This window comes from Diospyros lotus, chromosome 6 (genome assembly GCF_014633365.1).
Source record: "Diospyros lotus cultivar Yz01 chromosome 6, ASM1463336v1, whole genome shotgun sequence".
Classification (NCBI taxonomy): domain Eukaryota; kingdom Viridiplantae; phylum Streptophyta; class Magnoliopsida; order Ericales; family Ebenaceae; genus Diospyros; species Diospyros lotus.
The window spans coordinates 3,431,787-3,453,576 of record NC_068343.1 but is presented as its reverse complement, the minus strand read 5'-3'; the positions used below and the strand labels follow the sequence as shown (position 1 = coordinate 3,453,576).

At 36.2% G+C, this 21,790-nt stretch overlaps 4 protein-coding genes across 5 annotated transcripts; 2 read left to right on the top strand and 2 right to left on the bottom strand.

The window, feature by feature from the left end:
- Positions 1–313: 313 nt before the first annotated feature.
- LOC127805006 (cyclic dof factor 2) lies at positions 314–3,708 on the bottom strand. Its single transcript, XM_052342162.1, has 2 exons — positions 3,300–3,708; positions 314–1,927 (listed from the first exon to the last, which is right to left on the bottom strand). Exons 1-2 carry the CDS (start codon positions 3,513–3,515, stop codon positions 617–619), a joined length of 1,527 nt encoding a protein of 508 aa, XP_052198122.1. The 5' UTR covers positions 3,516–3,708; the 3' UTR covers positions 314–616.
- A 4,164-nt stretch (positions 3,709–7,872) lies between these two features.
- On the top strand, positions 7,873–9,172 carry LOC127804994 (uncharacterized protein At5g19025-like). Its single transcript, XM_052342138.1, has one exon. The coding sequence runs from the start codon at positions 8,330–8,332 to the stop codon at positions 8,999–9,001; it is 672 nt and encodes a 223-aa protein (XP_052198098.1). The 5' UTR covers positions 7,873–8,329; the 3' UTR covers positions 9,002–9,172.
- A 576-nt stretch (positions 9,173–9,748) lies between these two features.
- On the bottom strand, positions 9,749–10,683 carry LOC127804995 (E3 ubiquitin-protein ligase MPSR1-like). Its single transcript, XM_052342140.1, has one exon. The coding sequence runs from the start codon at positions 10,543–10,545 to the stop codon at positions 9,961–9,963; it is 585 nt and encodes a 194-aa protein (XP_052198100.1). The 5' UTR covers positions 10,546–10,683; the 3' UTR covers positions 9,749–9,960.
- A 2,447-nt stretch (positions 10,684–13,130) lies between these two features.
- Positions 13,131–20,799, top strand: LOC127804223 (defective in cullin neddylation protein AAR3). Of its 2 annotated transcripts, XM_052341034.1 has the most exons (9): positions 13,131–13,502; positions 13,921–14,047; positions 15,502–15,553; positions 15,730–15,805; positions 15,914–15,996; positions 17,051–17,147; positions 18,051–18,096; positions 20,142–20,224; positions 20,321–20,799. In XM_052341034.1, the coding sequence occupies exons 1-9, from the start codon at positions 13,445–13,447 to the stop codon at positions 20,647–20,649; spliced, it is 951 nt and encodes a 316-aa protein (XP_052196994.1). In that variant the 5' UTR covers positions 13,131–13,444; the 3' UTR covers positions 20,650–20,799. The 2 variants fall into 2 exon arrangements, with proteins under 2 accessions (XP_052196994.1, XP_052196995.1); XM_052341035.1 differs by lacking the exons at positions 15,730–15,805; positions 15,914–15,996.
- Positions 20,800–21,790: the final 991 nt, after the last annotated feature.

The following is a 21,790-nucleotide window of genomic DNA, read 5'->3' as shown; positions in this document are numbered from 1 at the left end:
AAATGATTAACTTCTAAAAATTTATATCTTGATCAGATGATGAATTACGAAAACAAATGTTGATAAGCCATGAAGATAAATATTCAATTGTAGATGAAGTCTTAACTGCAGTCAAATTTGAATTTCATATCACAATTAAAACAATCTTTAACAATACTTAGGTTTTAGATGTTTGCCAAACAAATGCATAATGAGCCAGCAACAATCAATAATCCAGTAATCTGATAGTGACATCCACAGTACTGATGCAGCTAAGTGGAAGACATGATAATCTCAATCTCATTTCTGCAACCCTAACGAGAAGTATGTATCATACGGAAGAAAAAAGATCTGAATTTCATTCCCAAACTTATTGTGTCATCGGGGATACACAAACTCACTGTATTATTAACCCTTTTTCACATGCAAATATGTACATGAGCTAATTTGGCAACAAACCATCTATACGTAGGAAATTGATAATACCTGTCCAAACTTCTCCCTGACAAAATACTAACCTAAAATCTCCCTCTTGGCTATTTCTGGGAACCGATTCTTGAAGATGAGGCGGAGAAGCAATGTGGCCAAGGGCTTCCCGTTCTCACTACATAATGTAGCAAAATTCAGAGGCTGCCAATTAGGACCTCTCATGGAAGTTGACTGACCTAGACAATGCTGCAGGATTTGCTTGTAACACTGGAGAGGTTTCAGAGATATGATTCTTCTCATTCCCCTTCGATTGGAAGGCCTTAAAGAGACCTCCTCCTCCTATTGTGTCGGCTTTATCATTTTTAATCCCCAAGGTTTCCCATATAGAACTTCTTGCAGCATCTCCCGGGTCATCGATTCTCAACGTTTTTGGAATCCAAAGGCACCTCTCAGGATTATTTGCTTTCTGTGACTCCTCTTCCTCAGGGTTCGTTTGCTTAAGCACATTCTCATCCCTAGAATGCTTCCCCAAGGTTGGGGAACTCAGACCCGAACTGGAAGCTGCGTGGTTTGGAGAAGTAGTTGGAGGTAGTATCCATGGCACATTCCAAGTGCCTGGTATGGTACAACCCCAATAAGGTGGAGCAGGGTAGAATGGCATCGGAAAGCCTGGGGGGCAGAAAGGATGTGGGCTGGCCAGAGAGCCCCATTGAGCAGAATTCCATGGTTGAGGCCATGGAGCCCCAGGAAAGCATGGTGCCTGAGGAGGAAAGCTGTGACAGTTCTGAACTGTTGGATCCTGAGGCCCTGTTTTACCAACATCGTCCTTTGAACTTGTAGCAGCGACTGAAGAGCCACTAGAGTGATTATACCCATTCTCCCCGCCTCTGTACGGGACTGGAATTGTCAGTTCTTTTGGTTTATGAAAACCATTTTGAGCGCAATCCCGCATGGTTTTGTCTGCAATGTTCAAAACTGAAGCCATTGACTCACAAAGGGGTGTGTCTGAGCCAAAAGTGAGGACAGTGCCATTGGGCTTTAGAGCGGGATGGTGGATTCCATTTGGAAGATCTGGTCGAGCATTCTGAAGAGCTTCAGACACAGTTATGTGACGGTAGTGAGAAACAGAGTTCTTGTTCTTGCGACGACCAGCACCCACAGGTACATTCCTCATGGTTCCACCAGCTGTCCAGTATCTCTGGCAATTTTTACAGAAGTGCCGTGGCTGGTTGACATTGTAGTTGTTGTAGTAACAGAATTTGGTGTCCATGCTATTACAGCGGGGGCATGGAAGTATCTTCTCTGGTTTCTTAAGGGGCTTCTCTTGTGAGTTACTACTTTCGCTCTGTTCTCCTTCAGTCTTTGTAGTTTTTGGTGTTGCAGCTTCACTGTCAGCAGAAGGTGTTTTTGAGTTATCGTTCACTGCTGCAGTTGCATTCGGACCAGTAATCTCCTCTGAGATAATAGGCTGGGATCCATCCTCCTGATTGGCGCTAGTAAGCTTTTCACCAGCTGAGGCCTGGATTAATAAACATATTTCAATGAGGAAGACAAATCAAGTATCAGAACTAAACTGTTATGCGGAAGAAAAATTAAGTATCAGAACTAAACTGTCCCATAATTTGAATAGCAACTCCTTCATTATTTCAGAACAAGATTGAACAGTTGAAAATTGAACTAATCATTGTCTTAGTCTCTATAGATATATGTTAAGAACTTAGTCTCTTCAAAGGAAGGTGCTACCAGCACTTTTGGTCACCGGAATATCATGCAAGGGATGAAGATCAGCTCAAGCATCTTCCCTTTAGTTAGTGAGCACCTAAAATCTTAAGCAAGATGGGGCTTGGAGACACTACTGAAACAGGCGAAATTTCTTTTTCTTGGACACAAATCCTCAACAATCAAAAAGAACTTAAAAGAAATGAAGAGAACAAAGCAGCCACAAAGTGCACGATAGCTATGAAGAATGGGCACAGACACAGACACAGGACATGGCATTTTTGAAAAATTAAGACTAAACACGATCGAGCTATGTTAATTAATAAAATTGGTTTTTATACTTTTAATGGGAAAAAAAAGTATCAATACTATATTCCAAACTTATAAATGTGCTTTTATAATTTGTAAGCCAAAATTCCAAATGAATAACTCTAATCTAATTAGCAATCAACTCAATGAAGAAATTTAGAAAGTTACTTTTTGTAAGGTGAATTTAGATTTTGTTTAATTGTGAATTAGATTTTAAACATCCGTGAGTAGAGTAGTAACCAAAGAAGAAGGAATACTAACGAGGAAATCGAGAAAATGAAACAAGAAGAGATTTGAAGTAAAATGAAGGGCTAACAGGGAAAGCAAGATCCTCGAAGCACCAAATGTTTGACAGCTGGTTAAGAGAACGGATTACAATTAAATGAATAACGAAGAAACAGCAACCTAACTTTATTAGTTCAGGAATCAGTAGCCCTAAGTCAAGCAAACTCAAAGAAATCGAACAGTTTAAAACTGCAGGTAAAGTCAGCCAAAAGAGACAATAATTAACTCAACACGAAATCCCCCAAAAAGGAGCAAATAATTCGGAAAAGATCCCTATGCATTTGGAAATTTTGCGGTTGCAAAGACTATCATCATGATAACTAAAAGAACAAAAGAATAATTCGAATATAAAACCTAAACACCAGAGTCTTAAAGTCTCCAATTAAAAGCACACCAGATAAAGAAACCTCGATCAGAATTCCCCAATCGTAAAACAAAGAGCTCTAATTTAGACCCCGAAATGCCCTAACAAGAGCGTCCACTACTCCGAAGATCATCCATCCAGAACACGTAACAGTAAGCTCCAGCCTCTACTCCTAAACGATTCAAAAATTAGGAATATCGAGCCGAATCCAAACCTTATCCGGTTCTTGATCTTCTATCTCTCGGTTGCAGTTGTCGTCTAGTTCAGGCGAAGAAGGAAGATCTTGATTTGGACATTGAGTATCAGACGACGGAGGATAAGGAGGAGAGGGATCTCCAACCGACACGGTGGCCGCAGCCGGCGCCGGAATCTCCGGCAGGGGAATCGTCTTGCCGAAGAGCTTAATCGCCGGGTCTTTTGGTTCCAACATTTCTGTAGTCTGTCCTCAGAGAAAAAAGTTCAGAAAAAGCCTAAAAAAGTACCTCTCAGACAGGACAGAGCAGAGCAGAGCAGAGAGAGAGAGAGAGAGAGAAATCGGGTGGCTTCGGCTTTGGTTTCGGTTTAGGGATTGGATCGATCTGACACAGCCACGGTGCCGGTGGTGATGGTGTTTGGGCTGGAAGTGTACTTTTTTTTAGGATGGCGAGGCTTTTGGGTTGGGTAGAAAGGCTGTGTTCTGGTTCTTTGCGCGATCGCCGCCGTCCATTATTCAACGTCCAGGATCCGCTTTCACCAGCTGGGTGCGCCCCGTCAGCACCCAATCTCAAAACCAATTCTCAGCCACAAGTTCCTTTGTGGTTCTGCCCCTCACTTCCTCTCTCCGCCGATTCTCTTTCCAAGTGGAGTAGTGGACGGCTCTTCGTTTCTGACTCAGCATTTTTTATTTTATTTCTTTTCTTACCTTCTATTTTCCTCCCTTCCAAAAATGTTAATAATAAATTATTTAATATAATATACTATAATCACAATTCAATAACAATTTTCTAAATATTTAGGTCTCAAAAACATGTTAATTAATTGTATATTAAATAAATTTTAAACTACTCAATCTAACCACGTAATAAATTATTATTAAATTATGTCAACTCAAGAATATCCAAATTACCCTTTTGTTTAATGTACTTGCGTTCCCATTCACATTAATTTTGGGTGTACTTTTTTTCTGGTGGAGAGTGCTGGATTTTCATGTAAACTTGGTTTGTATAATAAATTCTTGACTTTTGCGCCATAAAAAGAACCCAAAAAGAAAAAGAAACAAAGAAAAAGTTGCGCTTTTTATGGCAGCCTACGTCAGCCGACTATTTGCCTTTGCCGAGTTTTTGTGCCGCGGACCAAGCAACTTCGTGGCCGAGAGGTCTTTGGTGGTGACCTAGGAACCATCGAAGTCCACGTCAACATCTGATTCAAATTGAACACGTGGGTTCGGCCCCACAGTCACCAACCCCATCCTCCAAACCAAAACAAATACAACTATTCAATTGTAAATTTTAAAAATATATTTTTTTATTACTTATAATGTAAATTAATTAATTATATTTAACACCTCAGTCCCATTTAGTAACATGGGCCCAACTCCAAAAGTAAAAGTGGCAGAAGGCATAAGCCACACGTTCATATTCTTTGCACATTAGAAATTATATCACGAGATTTTCACTCACTCTTATGTAATTTTTTTTGTTGTTTATATTCTTAATTTTAACAGAAAAAATAAATTACATGTGAAAAATTTATCCTTTTATGTAAGACAATAAATCAAACCTATAACGTAATAATATGAATATGAATTTATCATAATTCAACCGTTTAACTTATATTTTAAGATCATTAGAAATTATATCTTAATCGATATATACGTATATAAATAATTAAAATATTATTTATATCTTATTATCTCGTATTATCTTAAATAAAAAATATTTTAATTATGTATCTCACCTTCTCATGTTATCAAAGAAATATTTTTATTATTTTAATTATATTATATAAACAAAAATGTAGTCTAAAAAGCACAAATATCAATTGTTAAGCCATTTATATGTCCAGAGGCTGCTGAATTCATTGTTACTATTCACCCTGTGCTTTATATTATATACACATATATATATATATGAGTCCACGTGTCGCTCTTCTCACAGGTGTGTAGCACCTGGCGAACCCGGCCAAACAGAATCTGCCTCTCGTGGCTACGCTTTGCCTTTCGCTTTCGGGAGGAAATTTGCCAGGAACTGACACGTGTCCCGGCAAAAAGCTGGTGCTTATCTTTATCTTTCTTCGTGTTCCCTTGTGATTTGCCGATTGATAACTGATAAGTTATCAGGCAACTAATTAAGCGGGCTCAGCGCCTTATTTACTTTTTGAGTTCGGTCAGGGACTCAAAATTTCCATACAATTAGCATCCTCACGACACGTGTAAAAGTAAAGCACAGGGATGTGCCACCCGTTCCACGAATTTACTTGTTTATTAATTAATTAATAAAATATTGCAAAACTTAAAATAATTATCATTACTCTTTGTTTTATAAATTAATTGTAAGATCCTGTAATCGGGTTGCCCCGTTTTCCGTTCAAATAACATTTATCTTCATGTTAAGGAGTATTAAGCTAATATTAATTTTAAATAATTTGTATATTATACATATTTAGCTTATTATGCGCTCTAATAACTAAAATTGATAATATTTAATTTCTAATATATAAAATATTCAAATTCGATATCTCAAAATGTAACATGCACTATATTTTAAAACAAAGTGACTTGTTATTATTATTAGCTTGTGTAATAAAAAAAACCTCGCAAAATTCATAAACTAAATCAAAAAACTTACACAAAAGAGTGAGTTTAAAAAACAGAATAAGAATTCTAAAAGCAAAACAAAAAATCTTTCCTATTGTGCTCCAATGAATCGCTGATGATAGAGGAGATGAATGTGAGACTTTAAGGCTCAGATCAATCAGTCCAAGACCTACTAAGGTAAAACTAAGAATCGATCATAAAGAAAATCCAAAACCAGCCTTAGATCGAATCCAAATTTGTCTAATCGAGGAAAATAACCCCAACCCAAGAATGAATACCAATGATCACTCGTTTTTCTCCTCTTCGACTATCTCTATCTCTATCACTATCTTTCTCTCTCTTTTTCTTACCTCTTCAAAAACCACATCATAAACACAATATATGTAGATAACCATCGAAGAGCCAGATAACATTTCACCAAAATGAGGATAAGCTCCATAGGTATCCGAAAAAAATGAGATGATGGTAAGGAAAAATGGAATAACAAACCTAAATTTAAATGGCTTGGATGACCAAGTTTTCAACATCTTCAAATAGGCTAGATCAAATAAGATGAGTAATGGGCTAATAGGCTAGATAAAGATAAGGAGAATAATAGGATATGGCAGCTAATGGGTTTAGATCAAAATGGGTTGAACTTGGTTCTTGTTTGAGCAATTAGGTCAGGCCCGATTTTTTTCAAAAACAAGATAAATTTACTTAAGCCATCTATTTATCGGGTTTTCTATAAGTGGATTTGAACCTTTAAATTTATCAATCTCGAGCCAAATCCCATAATAATTTTATACTTATCCGATCTTACCATAATCGCCTTGGACTTATTTAGTATCACACCCCGAACAACTTGCAACTATATTTCAATACACAAGTGCAATTTGGAGATTTATTCAGGCTTCTCATCATATCATGCACTAATAAATTCTTTTTTTCAACTTCTGTTTGCAAAAGTCCCCTATAATAATAATAATAAAAAAAAAGTGTTTTGGATTGGTGGATTGGCAACTAGCTCAAGACATGAAATGGTTTTTAAAATTGACTTAAGTTTGGGGGAAAGTATTTTTTTAAGAAAAATAGTTTTCAAAGAAAATAATTTTTTTAAAATATGTTTTATATTACTTGACTATAACATAAGAAATTAGGTATTTCATGGAATCAAATAAAAAGGAAAGAAGAGCTAAAGAGAAAAGTAGACGAAGAGAAAGAGAGAAAGAGACTGAATAGAGAGAGCGTTGAAAAGAGGGTCAACAATAGGGCTTAATAGCAACCCAGATGGCAACAAAAAACAAAAACATTGACAACGAGGTAGATGGTGACGTAGATGAGGATGATCATACAAGAGGCTAATTGAGGTATTTTAAAACAAAGAAAGTCAAGAGAGATGCTTTAGGGCAAAAGATAACAACTTTCTTTGTGATATATGAGAAGTCCTTTTTTTTTTTTTAACTTGTGTATTGTTTTAAGTTAGATTTTTCATTAACTATAATTAGTTTTTCGTTAACTCTCGTATTTTCTTATTTTAAAACACTAAAAAATAGAGAAAGCATTGTTAAAGAAAACACTTTTCTCCACATAAATAGAACTTTAGTTAACGACAATAACTTATAATCGTTACCCTTTTTGTGTGTATTCTGCAAATTGACTCTTAAAAAATATCTTAATCAAATTTGATAACTGTCGGTCTAAACTTTTTAATGAAACACCTAAATCCATCTGTGGTGAAGAAAAATCAAAGAAAAAAGGGAAGTTGATTTAGAAAGGGAGCTTAATCAAGAAAAGGACGAACAAAAGGATAACGATTTATACCCGAATCAATTGCCTGCGAAAAGAAAAGATGAAAAGAGTTGGAAAGTAAGGTAATGCAGAAAATGAGCCATAAAAAGGATGAGAGATTACAATATAAGTTAGGTGGGCCAGGCCAAGGCCCAGCCCCTTTGGGGCAGCCATTGCTCTCCTCCGCCAGAATCATTACTCTATCATTCAATTTGTGCAGAGAGTCCAGTCCACGGTTGCACGATTAAACAAAACACAAGAATGTATATAAATAAATAAAAAAGAAAATTGCTTTGCCGTGTGCGTGTATGTTCGATCAATCCTTTTTTATCTCTTTCACAACCGAACAGCTAACATTGGAGAGCTTCCAACGATTCCATAAAGACGTGTTGTTTGATGAATCACTTCGATTGGTTTCAAACCTTGTTTCGTCTATCAACCTTTGCTTCAATCCCCCAACAGCACTCGACTGCTTATGTTCTCCGTGAATAAATTCATTCGGAGAATCGGCCACCGACAAATTCCGGGCTTCCGTTGCACTCAAATTCGCGTCTTTTGCTGCTCCTTGAAGGAAGATCAGCCTCAACTTTAGTAGAGTCGATTCAGTTCGATCTCTCTAATTTAGGTTAATCTGCCTGGTAGTGGTTAAAAATCAGTTCCGATTTCTGGGTTCTGTCCTAATGGTCTGTTTCCACGTCTCCGTCCCGGTGGATCATCATCAGAATCAGATAGACATGAAGAAATCGGTGAATTCAACTGATCCTTGTCCGAAATCAAGGAATAAAAGGGCACCCAATTCGCCGAATCACTCGAGGATCCCGCTCTGCCGGCGCTCTCAATCGGCCGCCGTCGACGTGTTCATCTTGATAGCAGTGATTGGGGCTTGTGGGTTCCTGTTATTTCCCTACATAAAGCTGTTATCGTCCAACGCCGCTCAAATTGCCGTGGGAATAGTTCACGTGGCCGGCGAAGAAGTCTTGCGTGCTCCCGCTATTTACGGCTGTTTGGGGCTCAGCATTTTGTGCACGGCGGCCGCCGCCTCGGCGATTACAGTCTGCACGAGTGGGAGATGCGGAAAACCGGGCTGTCGCGGGCTGAGGAAGGCGGCGGAATTCGATATCCAGCTCGAGTCAGAGGATTGCGTCAAGAGTTCAAGTTGCTTGGCCAAAAATGGAGTGAAGAAAGGGTTGTTCAAATTACCGCGCGATCATCACCGAGAACTGGAGGCTGAGCTTCGTCAGATGGCACCCCCAAATGGACGAGCCGTTCTCGTCTTTCGGGCAAGATGTGGCTGCTCTGTTGGCAAAATGGAAGTTCCCGGCCCCAAGAAACCTCGAAAGGTTAAGAAGTAGAAGAACTGTTCTTGCTTTCATAGAGGAGAGCTATAATGGAGAGAGAGAGGGAGAAGAGTGCTGCCTCTTCTTAGTTGAATAATAATGTGTGTTTAATAAGCTCGTGTTGAAAGGATAATCCCTAATTGGCTATTGCAAATATAAGAATCCTCCATTGTCGTCTTCTCTTTTTTTCGATTGCTTATTATAATTTCTTAGATTTTTCATCTGATCATCTTTTAAGATCTTTAGTCTCCTCTGGGTTGTGAGTGAATTCCTAGCATTGTGGATTGGAATATCTCCAAAGCTCACAGGGAATGCTTTTCATCACTTCAACAAATGTAGTCATTATAGAAATTAAACTTCATATGGTAATAATTATAGAAATTAAGTTGTTTAGATATTAATCACCTATTAGATATCTCAGATTGATAAAGTGTCTCCTTTCTCAGTTTCAATATTAGTCTTTCATGAGAATCCCATCTTCTTTGCCCTTTTAGCTTTTCGCGTGCTGCTTCCCATTTACAGATGGAAATGGGATTCACTCTGTCGGCGTAATGAATTTTGGCTCTGCTAACTGTCTCTGAACTTTTTGCCGTTATCAATGAATGAGGAGAAACCAAGTTAAGCAGATTTTTAATGGCTCATCTTCCCTACAATTCTTCACACAAATAATTTTCTACTGATTTGAAGAACTGAGAATTCTCGCGTAAAGGAAATCAAACCATGTCTCAGTTTGGAAACAACAGACACAGGGAACATTTATACCTGAACAATCATTCAAATTTAAATTAACACTTCAATCATGAAATCTGCATCTCTTAAGCACTTGGTAATCTCTGTACAACTTCAAGCAGTCGACTAAGAATCTGACAGAAAGGTGGAAGGAAGAATGAAAGTCAAAAAAAGAAAAGGAAAAGAATCAACTCCGATCGTGATCGGCCGAAGCGGCATCATCGCCGCGGACTGCGATCGACGAATTAATTACTGCCAGAATCCGCCGCTGAATTCGAATCGGAATCTCTTGAATCGCCGCCATGGCCTCCGAAGAAGAAGCTAATTCGTATCTCGCCTCCATTTCCCTCGCCACCCTCACCTCCCTTCCTATCGTTTCGCTCTTCTACCGGCATCATGAACCTGCAAACCGGGCACGACCCGTGGATCCCCAGCCACTTCTCGATGCAACCCGGATGGAACCGGTGCTTGCAAGGCATCTCCTTCGCTTCCCCACCCACCTCGTACTCCGCCAAACATATCGCACACTCGCTCTCCTCCTCCTCCTCCTCGGTTATCTTCACCACCGGCAGCGCCTCTATCGCCGCCTTCGACGCCGGCAACGGCCCCCCCTTCGACAAACCCCCCGCGTTTTCAGAACCCTGGATCACCACCAACGACCCTATAAACGAATTAATCAGCACGACTTGCTCGCCTACCGTAGTTCGATTTTCGCCTGGTTGCAACCCAGCATCCGCAGATGTGGGCAAACCAAACATTAAGGGCAGGAATAGGGCGAATCTTCTGCTTTGCGCTTCTTCGCCGGGAGCTGGTGATTGGGGCGTCGCCATTTCCGCTTCGGAAGCGGAGAAGAGAGGGAGAGGGAGAGAACAGAGGTAAAGAATCAAAAATCTATTCAGTTGCCACTATTATTCGAAATGGGCGTTGAGACTTGCGCGAGCTGTATAGGGGGAAGGAGAGAGGCCGTGGAAAGTTGAGGAACAATCTAGAACATCTAGGATGCTACGGGAGAAGTCTCGAATGTTCGCGTTGCGTGCAGGATTTTAACGTTTAAGGGGTGACCAACAAAATATCAAATTCTTCACATTCACTATATTAAATACCTTTGAATTCTTAAATTGATAATTTTAAAATTATTTGAGTTAATTTAATTTAGGTTTTGAATTTTAATAAATCGCTAAATCAATTGTTAGTTCAGATTCTAAATAGAATTATGTCTTTAAGAGTCTGAATTGTTTTATTTATTACTATAAAATTATAAATCTTAATTAATTCTCAAATAAATTATCGATTCATAATAACTTTTGATTTAATAATTTAAAATAGAGTTTTTAAAGTAATTAACCCAACTACTCCGCGTCCCAAGAGAACTCTGTTTCTGTGCCGTGGAGCAGTGATTTGATTCCATGGCGGTCGACGAGGGATGGGTTGGTAATAAATGCATGATCGGTGGCAATTGTGTCATTAACTTGGGGTTTGGCAGGGACTCTTTCGTAATTTAAATATCCACGCGTTTCGTCGTCCGAACTGCTCTATCTATCTATATTGTTAGAGCAATTCCAATGTTTGACGTCAAATTCAGCGTTGATCTGGTGTCTAAGAGAGGTTGATATCAAAATTTTTAACACTAAATTGACGTTGTCTCTAATATCTAACACCAAATTAGTGTAAAATATAATTTTTAAAAAATACTTTATAAATAAATATTAATAAAAATGTTATTATTTTTTATTATATTATTAAATTTTTACATTAAAAATATTTTCTTTCTATTAAGTAATTATTAAAATAAAAAAATTCATATACATAAACAAAAATAATTCATTTTATATTAACATGGTATTTATAAAATATATTTAATATTATACTCATTTTATAGATCTTAATAAAATATTTCTATCGGTATATATTTTTATAACAATTTAATTTATATTTTTAATTATTAATCAAGATATACAAATATAATAAAAGTGATAAAAAAATATAAAGAGAATAATTTGTTTTGAAGTTATACAAAGAGGGTAAATTGAAAATAAAATGAAAAAAAAAAATTGGTGTTGGTGAATAATATAACACCAAATTTAGTATTATACTATTCACTCAATATCAAATTTGATGATTGAAATTTGTGCCCAACACCATTTTATTTATAACACCAAATATCAATAATATTTTAAATACTAAATAATACGAACGTGGCATGTAATTCATAAAACTATTAAGGCCTTTTTTTTCTTTTTTTTCGTTTATAGACGACCGAGACCACCTTAATTACTAGCACAACTTTGTCAATTATATATATATATATATATGTGCCTTATTATTTAGGATAAATGTAATTTACCCCATGATGCCCTTTTCATTTCTTTTAATGTAATTATTATAAAATGACAAAAAATAATTACGACAAGAGGTGCTCAACCACCAATCCCGCCAATGCCATTAGTCTTTCAAATTCATTTTTAGGTTTGAATTGATTGAACCCATAAAATAAATTTAGATATAAGTTCATTTTAAACCCATAATTGTTTGAATTTATAATGGTTTGATTGAATTGATTGAACCCTTGAGATAGATAAAGAGGTTTAGATTAAGTTTCAATGAATGCTCATTTTTATTTACATCTGGGCGAGTTCGTTCAAATCTAGAAAGTTCATATTTATTTAGGTTTGATGAATTTATTTAAATTTAGATATAAAAATTAATTTATTTAAAAACTCAATCGACGACAATAATGGTGAAATAAGAGATAGTGATAGTCAATATGAAGGGATATCATAATCCAACTAATAATTGTGAACAACGAATGAAAAAATAGTGATAGTCAATAGTAAAAAGTTGTGTTAGGCTGATTAACAGAGATATGTTTTATGTTTTAAAACAACTCATATGAGTGGTTTAATTAAATTTTATTTTATTTTTAATTTTGATCATTTTTATATATTTTTGGGCTCATACTAATTTTTTATAATTCAAATATAATATCAAAAGATATATTTAAACTTTTAAGTTTTAACTTAATAAACGGGGTATGTGACAAAATAAAACACTATAAGGACTTTTAATGATATTTTTTTTAATTCTATTGGGTCTCATTTCAAACGGTCAAAACTATTAAGGTCTTTTAAAATAAATTTAAACACTTACTATTATTATTATCATTAATTGTAAATAAATTATTATATTCTGTGATTTCTCTTAATTTATATTTCATCGGCAACGTGTTCAGTCGGTTAACATTATTCGATTAAAATTAAAATTTTAAACCAAAACCAATTAGTTTTATTTTTTATTAAATTTAACACTAATATTTTGGATTTTAACTAAAAATTTAATACAAAATATATTACTGTTGTAATAATATATTCGATATAAAAAACCAGAAAATATCGCAGAAAGCCGGTGTAGCCGACAATGATATCCGGTTCAGTTCGAATATCATCAGTCATCGCTCCTCGTTGAGAACACCTGGACTGTCTGCACAACGGCGAACGGTGCATTTCTCTCTGGTTCAGGGGGCATCGCACCGCACCGCATCGCATCGCATCTAATCTTAGTGTATGCAAAAGATATATCTTAAGCCTTCTTGGCCTAAATTACACTCGCTTGTACACACAATTCGGGAGGAGATTTTGTTGTGGTCGGTCTAGGGTTTCGTTTTTGGCGAATCAGCTGCCGACCACTTTCCTGATAAACCCTAGGTCGATATAAGTCCGATATACAGAGGCGATGGACACCCCTGGTTCGAATCAATTGGATATCTTGGAAATTTATAGTCGTTACTGCGGTCAGGGCTCGATACTTTCGCTTTTTCCTTATAATTTTAATTTTCAGATCCTCGGTTACTTATTTCATCCTCTTTGTCGATCCATCAATTGCATAATTGGGGAATTTAATGGGAAAAGGTGTTGGATGACTTACTTCTGGCGTATTTTGTTTCATTTCTTGTCTATGATTTGGAATTCAACCATTGTCGAATGGAAAAGTGTGCATCATTCTAGGCGTGTACAATCGAGAGCGAGAAATTGTTGGTTTTACAGCGGGAAAGAAATGTAATAAGGGGACGTGTAGGATTTTATTTGAACAGATGGCAATAATTTCAGAATTAACCAATAATAATGTCGGTTGCTTCCGTGGAAGAAGCCACGACCAAGAATAATATTGATTATGCTTGATTGATTCGGCTTATGAATTGTCCATTTCAGGCATTACATCATCTAGGTATGCTTATGGAGAGGAGGGCTACAGCCCAGATGGTGGTGAATTGCAGAAAGGCACCAGAGAGGCGTTGAACCAACTCCTGAAATTGATGGAGTCGAGGATGCACGCAAGGTACTTCTGCGTAACCCCATGGAAGGGGTTTTCAAATGAGATTTGCAACATTGCTTCTTGTAACAGTAGCTTGAATTGGTATCATGGGTCCAATTAGATAATGATTCATTTTAGTCAACTTAACTTGCTCTGGCCAGGGTTGTAACAATTTTTGGTTACTGTTTCTGGAAACCCTTTTCCTGTTCAGAATTTTATTAGGATTGGATGAGGTGGTTAAGGGGAGATATTTTTGAAGTTGGAGGTAGTGTTTTGAGTATTTTCTTCGATTTTGTTAGTTCTTCTTTTTTTTGGGGGGGGGGACATTTTAGCCCAACTCAAACTAAATCAGAATATTTTCTCAGCCTTTTAACTATATAAATTAAAGCCACAAGATGCTTATTATTGTGGTTTGTGGAATCTCATGCTGGGAGGAAATGGAATTGACTAATCTTCTTTTGTACACGCATAATGAGGATGCAGAACAGCAGCTAAAAAATTGTGTGAAAGCTGAGTGCAACTCTTGACCAAGAGCCATCAAAAGGAAGGTGTTAAATATGCAAGGCTCCCTTTTTTGTGATTGTCAGGGGAGGACAATTTTTGTACACAGCCTCTTTTTTTGTTTTTGTTTTTTTCTCTTTCTTGAAGCAATGCAAGAAATATTTTATGATTAATTATTATCCTTTTAAAGGTAGTCAGAGGTGAAAGGCACTTCTTAAGGCACTATGACATCATATTGGCTGAGGTACTAGGTGCCCAAAAAACAGTCGCCTGTGTGAGTGAAGCGAGGTGCTTAAATTGACAATATATATTTAACATGAAAGATAATCATATAGTGTATATAAGCTTTATGTTCTATTTATGTTGCTTTATTCTTGAAAACTCGAAATATCTTGTTAAAGAATAGAATGTGATTTTCCATTTTGTTAAACCCAAAAAACAAGGTGACTTATTTGGAGTTCACAATCAAGTCCAGCTACTCCATCAAGTTTGATCCAAGGTTAAGTTGTTTTATTAGTGTTCCCAATTGGGTTAGTTGCATTCTGGTCTTGACCTACTGTGATTGCTGATATTGTTTTAGTCATAGTTGTACTTGCTGTAGAGTTTTTTGTTAAATTAACATTTTTTGGGGGTTTTTTTTACTAAACTAGCGTTGGATGTCATTTGAGCCTGGTGTCTTTTCCCACACTTGCAAAAATGCTAAGTGTTCGGGCAGCTGGGACCTGCCAGTGTAACTAGCGGATCAATTGTTGCCCAGACACTTAGCAAGTGTTTGCTTGGCTAGCCGGCAGGTCTCTCTTGGCCAAGGCTCAGATACCATTGATGCTACTTTTGTAGAAATGCCAAATCAGATGCTAGTTTTGGGAAAAAAATAAAAAATAATATTAATTTAATAAAAAATTCCTTGCATTAATGTTTTTGTCATTTGGTTTTCTAAGTGGTTTTTTTAAAAAAATATTCTGCTATTCCTGTAACAGGACGTTGATTTTCGATGAAATATTGAAGCTCATGTCAAGGCTAGACCTGATGGTGAGATATTAAATTATTTGTCTAGTGAAGAAGGTTTTTCTTGGTTTTTTTCTTTTTCTTTTCCTTTCACTAAGCATTGTTTCTTCATTTGAAGTGTATTTACAATTTTGAATTTCTTTTGTGTGCATCTTCTTTAGAGTTGCGATATGCAGTAATTATTGTGAATTTTCTTATAGGTAGACTTTTCAGAGTTTGCACGCTTCTATGATTTTGTGTTTTTCATTTGCCGTGAAAATGGTCAAAAGAACATAAGTAAGTATTATGATTTAGTTTTACAATTCAGACACATGGCTTATAGGTATTTAACTTCGACCACATCACACCCTATTTATTCTTGTTTCTTTTTCAAATCACTTTCAGCTGTAAGCAGGGCAGTGGCTAGTTGGAGACTAATATTAGCAGGGAGGTTTAGATTGTTGACACAATGGTGTGACTTTGTGGAGGTATGACGATATTAAGTCCATAAAATGGAATATGAAGCATAATTTTGCTGATATTACTGTGTTTCTATTTTTTTATGGTCAAGGTTAAAAAGGATCAAGTAACTCCTCATTTCTGTTTCCTACATGGTTCCTCATATTTTCAAATTTATTCCTCTGACAGACTGGTAGCATTCCTAAGGTCTAAAAATGGTCTTGCATTATCCTTGTGATCAGTAGTTTGTGTTTAGAAGTGTTTCCAGCCTTTTCTTCTCCAGGTTACTAGCATGCTACGGGGCAGGCGTGTTAGAATATTTTTACTTAATCACAAATCTGTAATAGGTCACTTCCTAATATGTGTCAGTGCTTATCCTCATTGGGTAAGGTGAAATTTTTTATTCATTTATATCTGTGACGGTATCATCTGTAAGGCCAACAAACACTCGTATCATCTGTAAGGCCAACAAACACTCAATGATAGTCGTCCAAATGTGTCATTATCTGATTAAAATTTTTGAAGAGTTAAGACACTTGTCAGGCATCTATAAGACATGAGACATGCGTCCGTTATTAACAAATTGATGAAAAACGATAGAAGTTTAAAGAAAAAATAATTGAAAATGTGAAAAAGTGATATTTTGGTGTATTGATATTGTATAGATGTCTGTATTTTGTTTAACTGATACAGGAATATTTTTATTCATGTATAGCATAAAATATATTTTTATATTTATTGTTCCTTGTCCTACTTTGCTTTTTGTACCCCATGGTACAACCTAATAAGTTTGGTTGCTTTATAGTGGCTCCCTTTTCCTGCAAGACAGTAAGAATGTTTAGGGATGTTTTGACCTTATGATTGATATATGAGGAAACACAGAGCATGTCCGGCTTTTTTTTTTTTGGAAATACTTTTGGGCCTCTTTTACCTGGGTTTCTGCAATATGGTTTAAGTAGGCATGCTTTGTCACCCAATGTTTTTCCCTTTTCCCCCTTTCTTTTTCCCTGGGAAGTAAGAATCAGCTATTAACCAATTTTATCAAAGTTGTAGAAAACAACTCATTTATGGAGTTTCTTTTAGAAAAATCAGCGGCATAACATCTCCGAAGACACGTGGAGGCAAGTTTTAGCATTCAGCCGATGTGTACATGAAAACCTGGAAGGATACGATCCTGAAGGTATGCAACTTATTCTTCAAGCCATACTTGTATAGGTCATGTTGAGGACCTAAATCTCTTAGTCTTCATCCCATAAAGTGTTGATAGTGTTGTCTGTGTGGCTTGGCTAATACATACTGTTGCTTAATTGCTTGACTGATTATGTCAATCTGTTGGGTCATATTTGATGTTTTTCCGCAAAAAAAATTGGTCAAGACAACAACAACAACAATGATCATAAGCCATTATTCAACATGCAATTTGTGTGCAAACAAATTTGGTCAACATATATGTTCCTGAATTTGAGATTTGTGTCTGCTGATCTACCCAGAGGGAGTACAAGGTTGCTTCTCCTTCAATATTTTGTTGGGAAGCAGGAAAAAGCACTGATATCATATCAGTGTTTTTCCACATTGTTGCTCAGCATTTTTTTCATGAATTAATCTTTTTTATTATTTCTTGCATGATGTTCTTTGATTTTAGTTAACTTTACATACCTTCTGTTGCTCATCAATGATTCCCGGCGTTGTATATTCTTAGAATACTGTGGGGGTGTGCAATATATGGTTTATATTGGGGACTAAAGAATAAATGCCATTTCAATTTCATATCATCTTTCAATTTAACAGTGATATTCAGAAGTACCACTTGTGGTGTAATCATTTGGTTTTTAGTGTTGGAAACCTTAACCGATATCTATTGTTTACTAGCTGGAACTTAAATGCCCCTTCCCTGTTGTTTCTACATGTCACATATTTTCCCACTTTATGCCACATGTTGAGTTTCTACTTGCCACCAAAAAGAAAAAAGAAAAGAAAAATGTTTTGAGTTTTTGTTTAGAAATTTGGTGTGTTTAAATGGCTGAGCTTACTGTATTAGCAAGCAAAGTATTAATGGTTTTATTCTTTTTTGGGGGGTTAACAGGGGCTTGGCCTGTTCTTATTGATGACTTTGTTGAGCACATGTATAGGTTTGTTTTCTATCCTCTGATTACTTGATCATAGATTTGTAAGGTTTTCTTTATGGTTGTTATTGTTAGTAGAATTGTTGTCAATACTGCTAATATCTTCTGGTTTTTGTGAGGAAGGTCCAAGTCATTGGTTTATGGGTGTGATCTCATGAGATATTTATCAAAATATTGAATAAATAATGTGTATAATTTGGAGATGTGTCAAAAACAGTAGTTTCATTTTGTTATGCATTCCAGTTTAGTTTATTTTTTGAAGAAACATGAAATCCAAACATATTGCATAATAACTTTGTTACTATTTTTTTCTACATTTTGAAAGCAAGAACTGAACAAGAAATAAATTTGATGTTTGGTTATTTTATTTAGTGATTAAATATGTTTAACGATTTAATTAATACTGATCATGTTGCCCTTAAACTACAAAAATTTGAACTTTTTTTTTTTTTTTCAATTTTCTTCTTTTCTAAACAAAACATAGATCTGGATTTAGTTAATGAGCTTTGACCAGCTGACCATTTCTTCTTCTCTCCACTGCATTCGAACCCAGATCAAAACTTCCAAATTCCATTTGTTTCTCCTACTTTTGAGAGTTAACATGGGGAAAAAGATGATGAGAAAAAGAAGAGACGAGAGACATGGAGAGGAGTAGAGAATAAATAGGGAAATGGAGATGGTGATAATAATAATAGTAGTAGAAGAAGAAGAAGAAGAAGATGAAGAAATGATAGGATGTCCACAGGGTGTTAAATGGAGTGAAAGGTGTCAAGGAAGCTGCCAAACATCTATAATGGAAAGGGAAACAAGAAGTCTGGCAGGATGTGACACACATAAATGAAATGAAAAATAGAATCAAAATTTAAGAGAACAGAGGAAGAGTGGGGCCATCAGAAGTATGATTTTTTGGGAAATGGCTGTCAAGAATGTGCACCATGTACAGAACCTTTAGTTTTGAGGATTTAATACAAGCCCCTTTATGTGTGCATTTAAAAGTGGAGTTGAGGACAATCTATTCTAAAATTAGTACTACCCTCTTAGGAAGAATTGAAAGGGGGTTGTCATGGAAATAGCAAAACGATGAGGAGTTAAAAGGTTCTTAATGCAAATAGATTCTAGAGTAAAGAGGTAAAGTGCAAGCAGAGAAAAAGAAAGCAGGAAAGAGAACAGGAGTGGAAAAATAATGGGTACATTATAGAGAAGCAGAGTCTACTAAAAAATCAGACTTCGTATACAGGATATGTTAAATTTAGTCCCTTCCTGAATTGTAATATTAGTATATTGTAGAATGAAAGAAAGAAAGAAACATCAAACCTTAAATCTCACTAGGTGGGGTCAGCTTTATTATAGAATTATAGCTCATCAATAATTTTGATTTATGAGCATATTTTTTCTAGTGCCAATGAAAGACAAGTGAAAAAATAATAAAAAATAGTTGCTGCTGAGAGAAATGCCTTAAGTTTGATTTGCTCTCTCTCTGCCTTGTCCTATTTATGGGGGTTCTCTTCCCTCATTTGGAAGATTTTGCAAGCCTTTTAATTCAACTTCGGAAGATGAGCCCGCTCAAGCTTCATGTATGGATGGAATAAATGTCACTATTTGGTACGTGCACAGAAGCTGTGTCCCGTGTCTTGATTATTGGCATTTGCTGTGTATTAACACTTGACAATGGCGTCATGTCACTAAATCATAGTATTATTGCGACTGTGTCATCAGATGTTAGAACATTATCAACCAATATGAATTCAGTTGCTTTTAAGGCACTTTCAAACTATTTGTTTCTCTTGGTGGTATGCATGATACATATGAAGTAATTTTTTTTTTGTTAAATTTTGCGCCAGAACTTCCGGAGCTACATGCTCTCTATTAATCTGAATGATAGAACTGTTAAAAGAACTGTGTACTTGGTTCCCCTAGAAATTTCTTATTATTTTTTCAAGTTTATTTTCAAGCATCTTCTCATAAATGAGATCAACACTGCTTCTGGGAACAGTAAAAATAACAAATGAGATTGATGCACCCGAAATTTTATTTTGTCCTGTACATTGCAGGACCATGGGATCCAACGATAATTCTAACGTATACTGCAACTGTGGTGATTCAGATGCCCAGCCATTTGAAGATCCTCTCCCTGGTATTCAGAGTTTCTGTAAACCATTTGCCTTGTTCCGATTGGATTCTCAAATATAAACCAGTCTCTTGACCCAACCACTTTGTGATTATATTGCAGGATTGAAATTTTTTCCAGGTCTGAAGAGGAAGTTGTGTGAGGACTTGCAGATAAATGAAGTGGAATCTGCATATAAATTTGGTGGCTCAAATGTCCTACAGACTCCTAAGAGAAGGCATATGTTTGTAGTCAAACCGGGGAACTGGAGGCAGAACCCACCGGGCAATGCATCAGATGACCACATGGAGATTGTGAAACACAATGGTCGGTTAGGTTGCTCGAAATCTCCGTGTGCTGTCGAAGGTTGTCTGTCCAGGGGCTTTGCGGGGCTATTGTCAGGTGGTTCTTTTTTGCGGTGCGATAGGGAAAGGAGTGCGTCCTATACATAGATCATCTGCCAAAATAACAAGCATAGAGAATACCTGCCATGAGCCCCCGTTGTTTACTTTGCTTGTGCTTCTAATTTGTTTTTTTCTTGTATGTGGGATGTCTTATTTATGGATTCATGCTTTCTCACCTCCTCCTCTTTTTTTTTTTTTTTTTAAACGAAATAACTAAATAGTGCTGTAGTTCCTGTTATTGCCCTCTGGCTCAGTCAAGTTTTGATAAATTAAACTGCAGTTTGTAATGGGTGGCCAGGTGATTGGGGGTTTGTCCAGTGTTTAGCTTATTGGGGGTGGACAAGGGTTTTTTTTTTTTTTTTTTTTTAATATTTTTTTGATTTTAGTGAGGTTTAATTATTGTTGTCATACACGTGTGTTGGGTGGGTGATAGGCAGAAATGAAAATTAGCACCATCCGTTGTAACCATGTAAAGTACTTCTGGGACTCACTGTAACCTCTATTGTATTACACTTCCAGTGTCAAAGCTGAACGGAAGAGCAGTACACGGTTGCGATCCTGCCATGATCGCTAAGATTTAAAGTGTTAAAGAATTATTATTATTATTATTATTACTACTACTACTACTATATATTTAACTATCTCGTAGAATCGACGAACCGAGTCCACCTGAGGCATTCATACACTTCTTAGTATTATTGCGTGGATAGACTCTTATTCATATATTCTCAGTTTTTTCTGTTCTAATTGTTGGCAATTAGAATGGATTTTGATGGCACAATGGACAAGGTCTGCTTGATCATCCTAGTAAGCCAGTATTTTACCGGGGTTCATGGATCCCTTTTTTGCCTTGGGGGACAGAATTGGTATTAGAGTTGAGATTTTAAATAATTATGAGTTAATTTTAATAAGGCTAAATTAAATTCTAAGAATTAGGAATGGGTCTAGAATTAGTTTTGGGAGATTTGGGTTTGGCTGCATTATCTTCGTTAAACCTATATGAATTTTCTGGCGAAAAAATTAAGTCAAAATGTTCCCCTGATTTTTTATTTTGGTATTCCCTGCAGATTTTGAAACGTCGACGTAAAAAGTTATGGACTATGTTATAAGTACTCTATTAGATATATCATAGATTACATAATATATCATAAATGATAAAAATATCTCTCGCGTTTCATCACTTCATCTC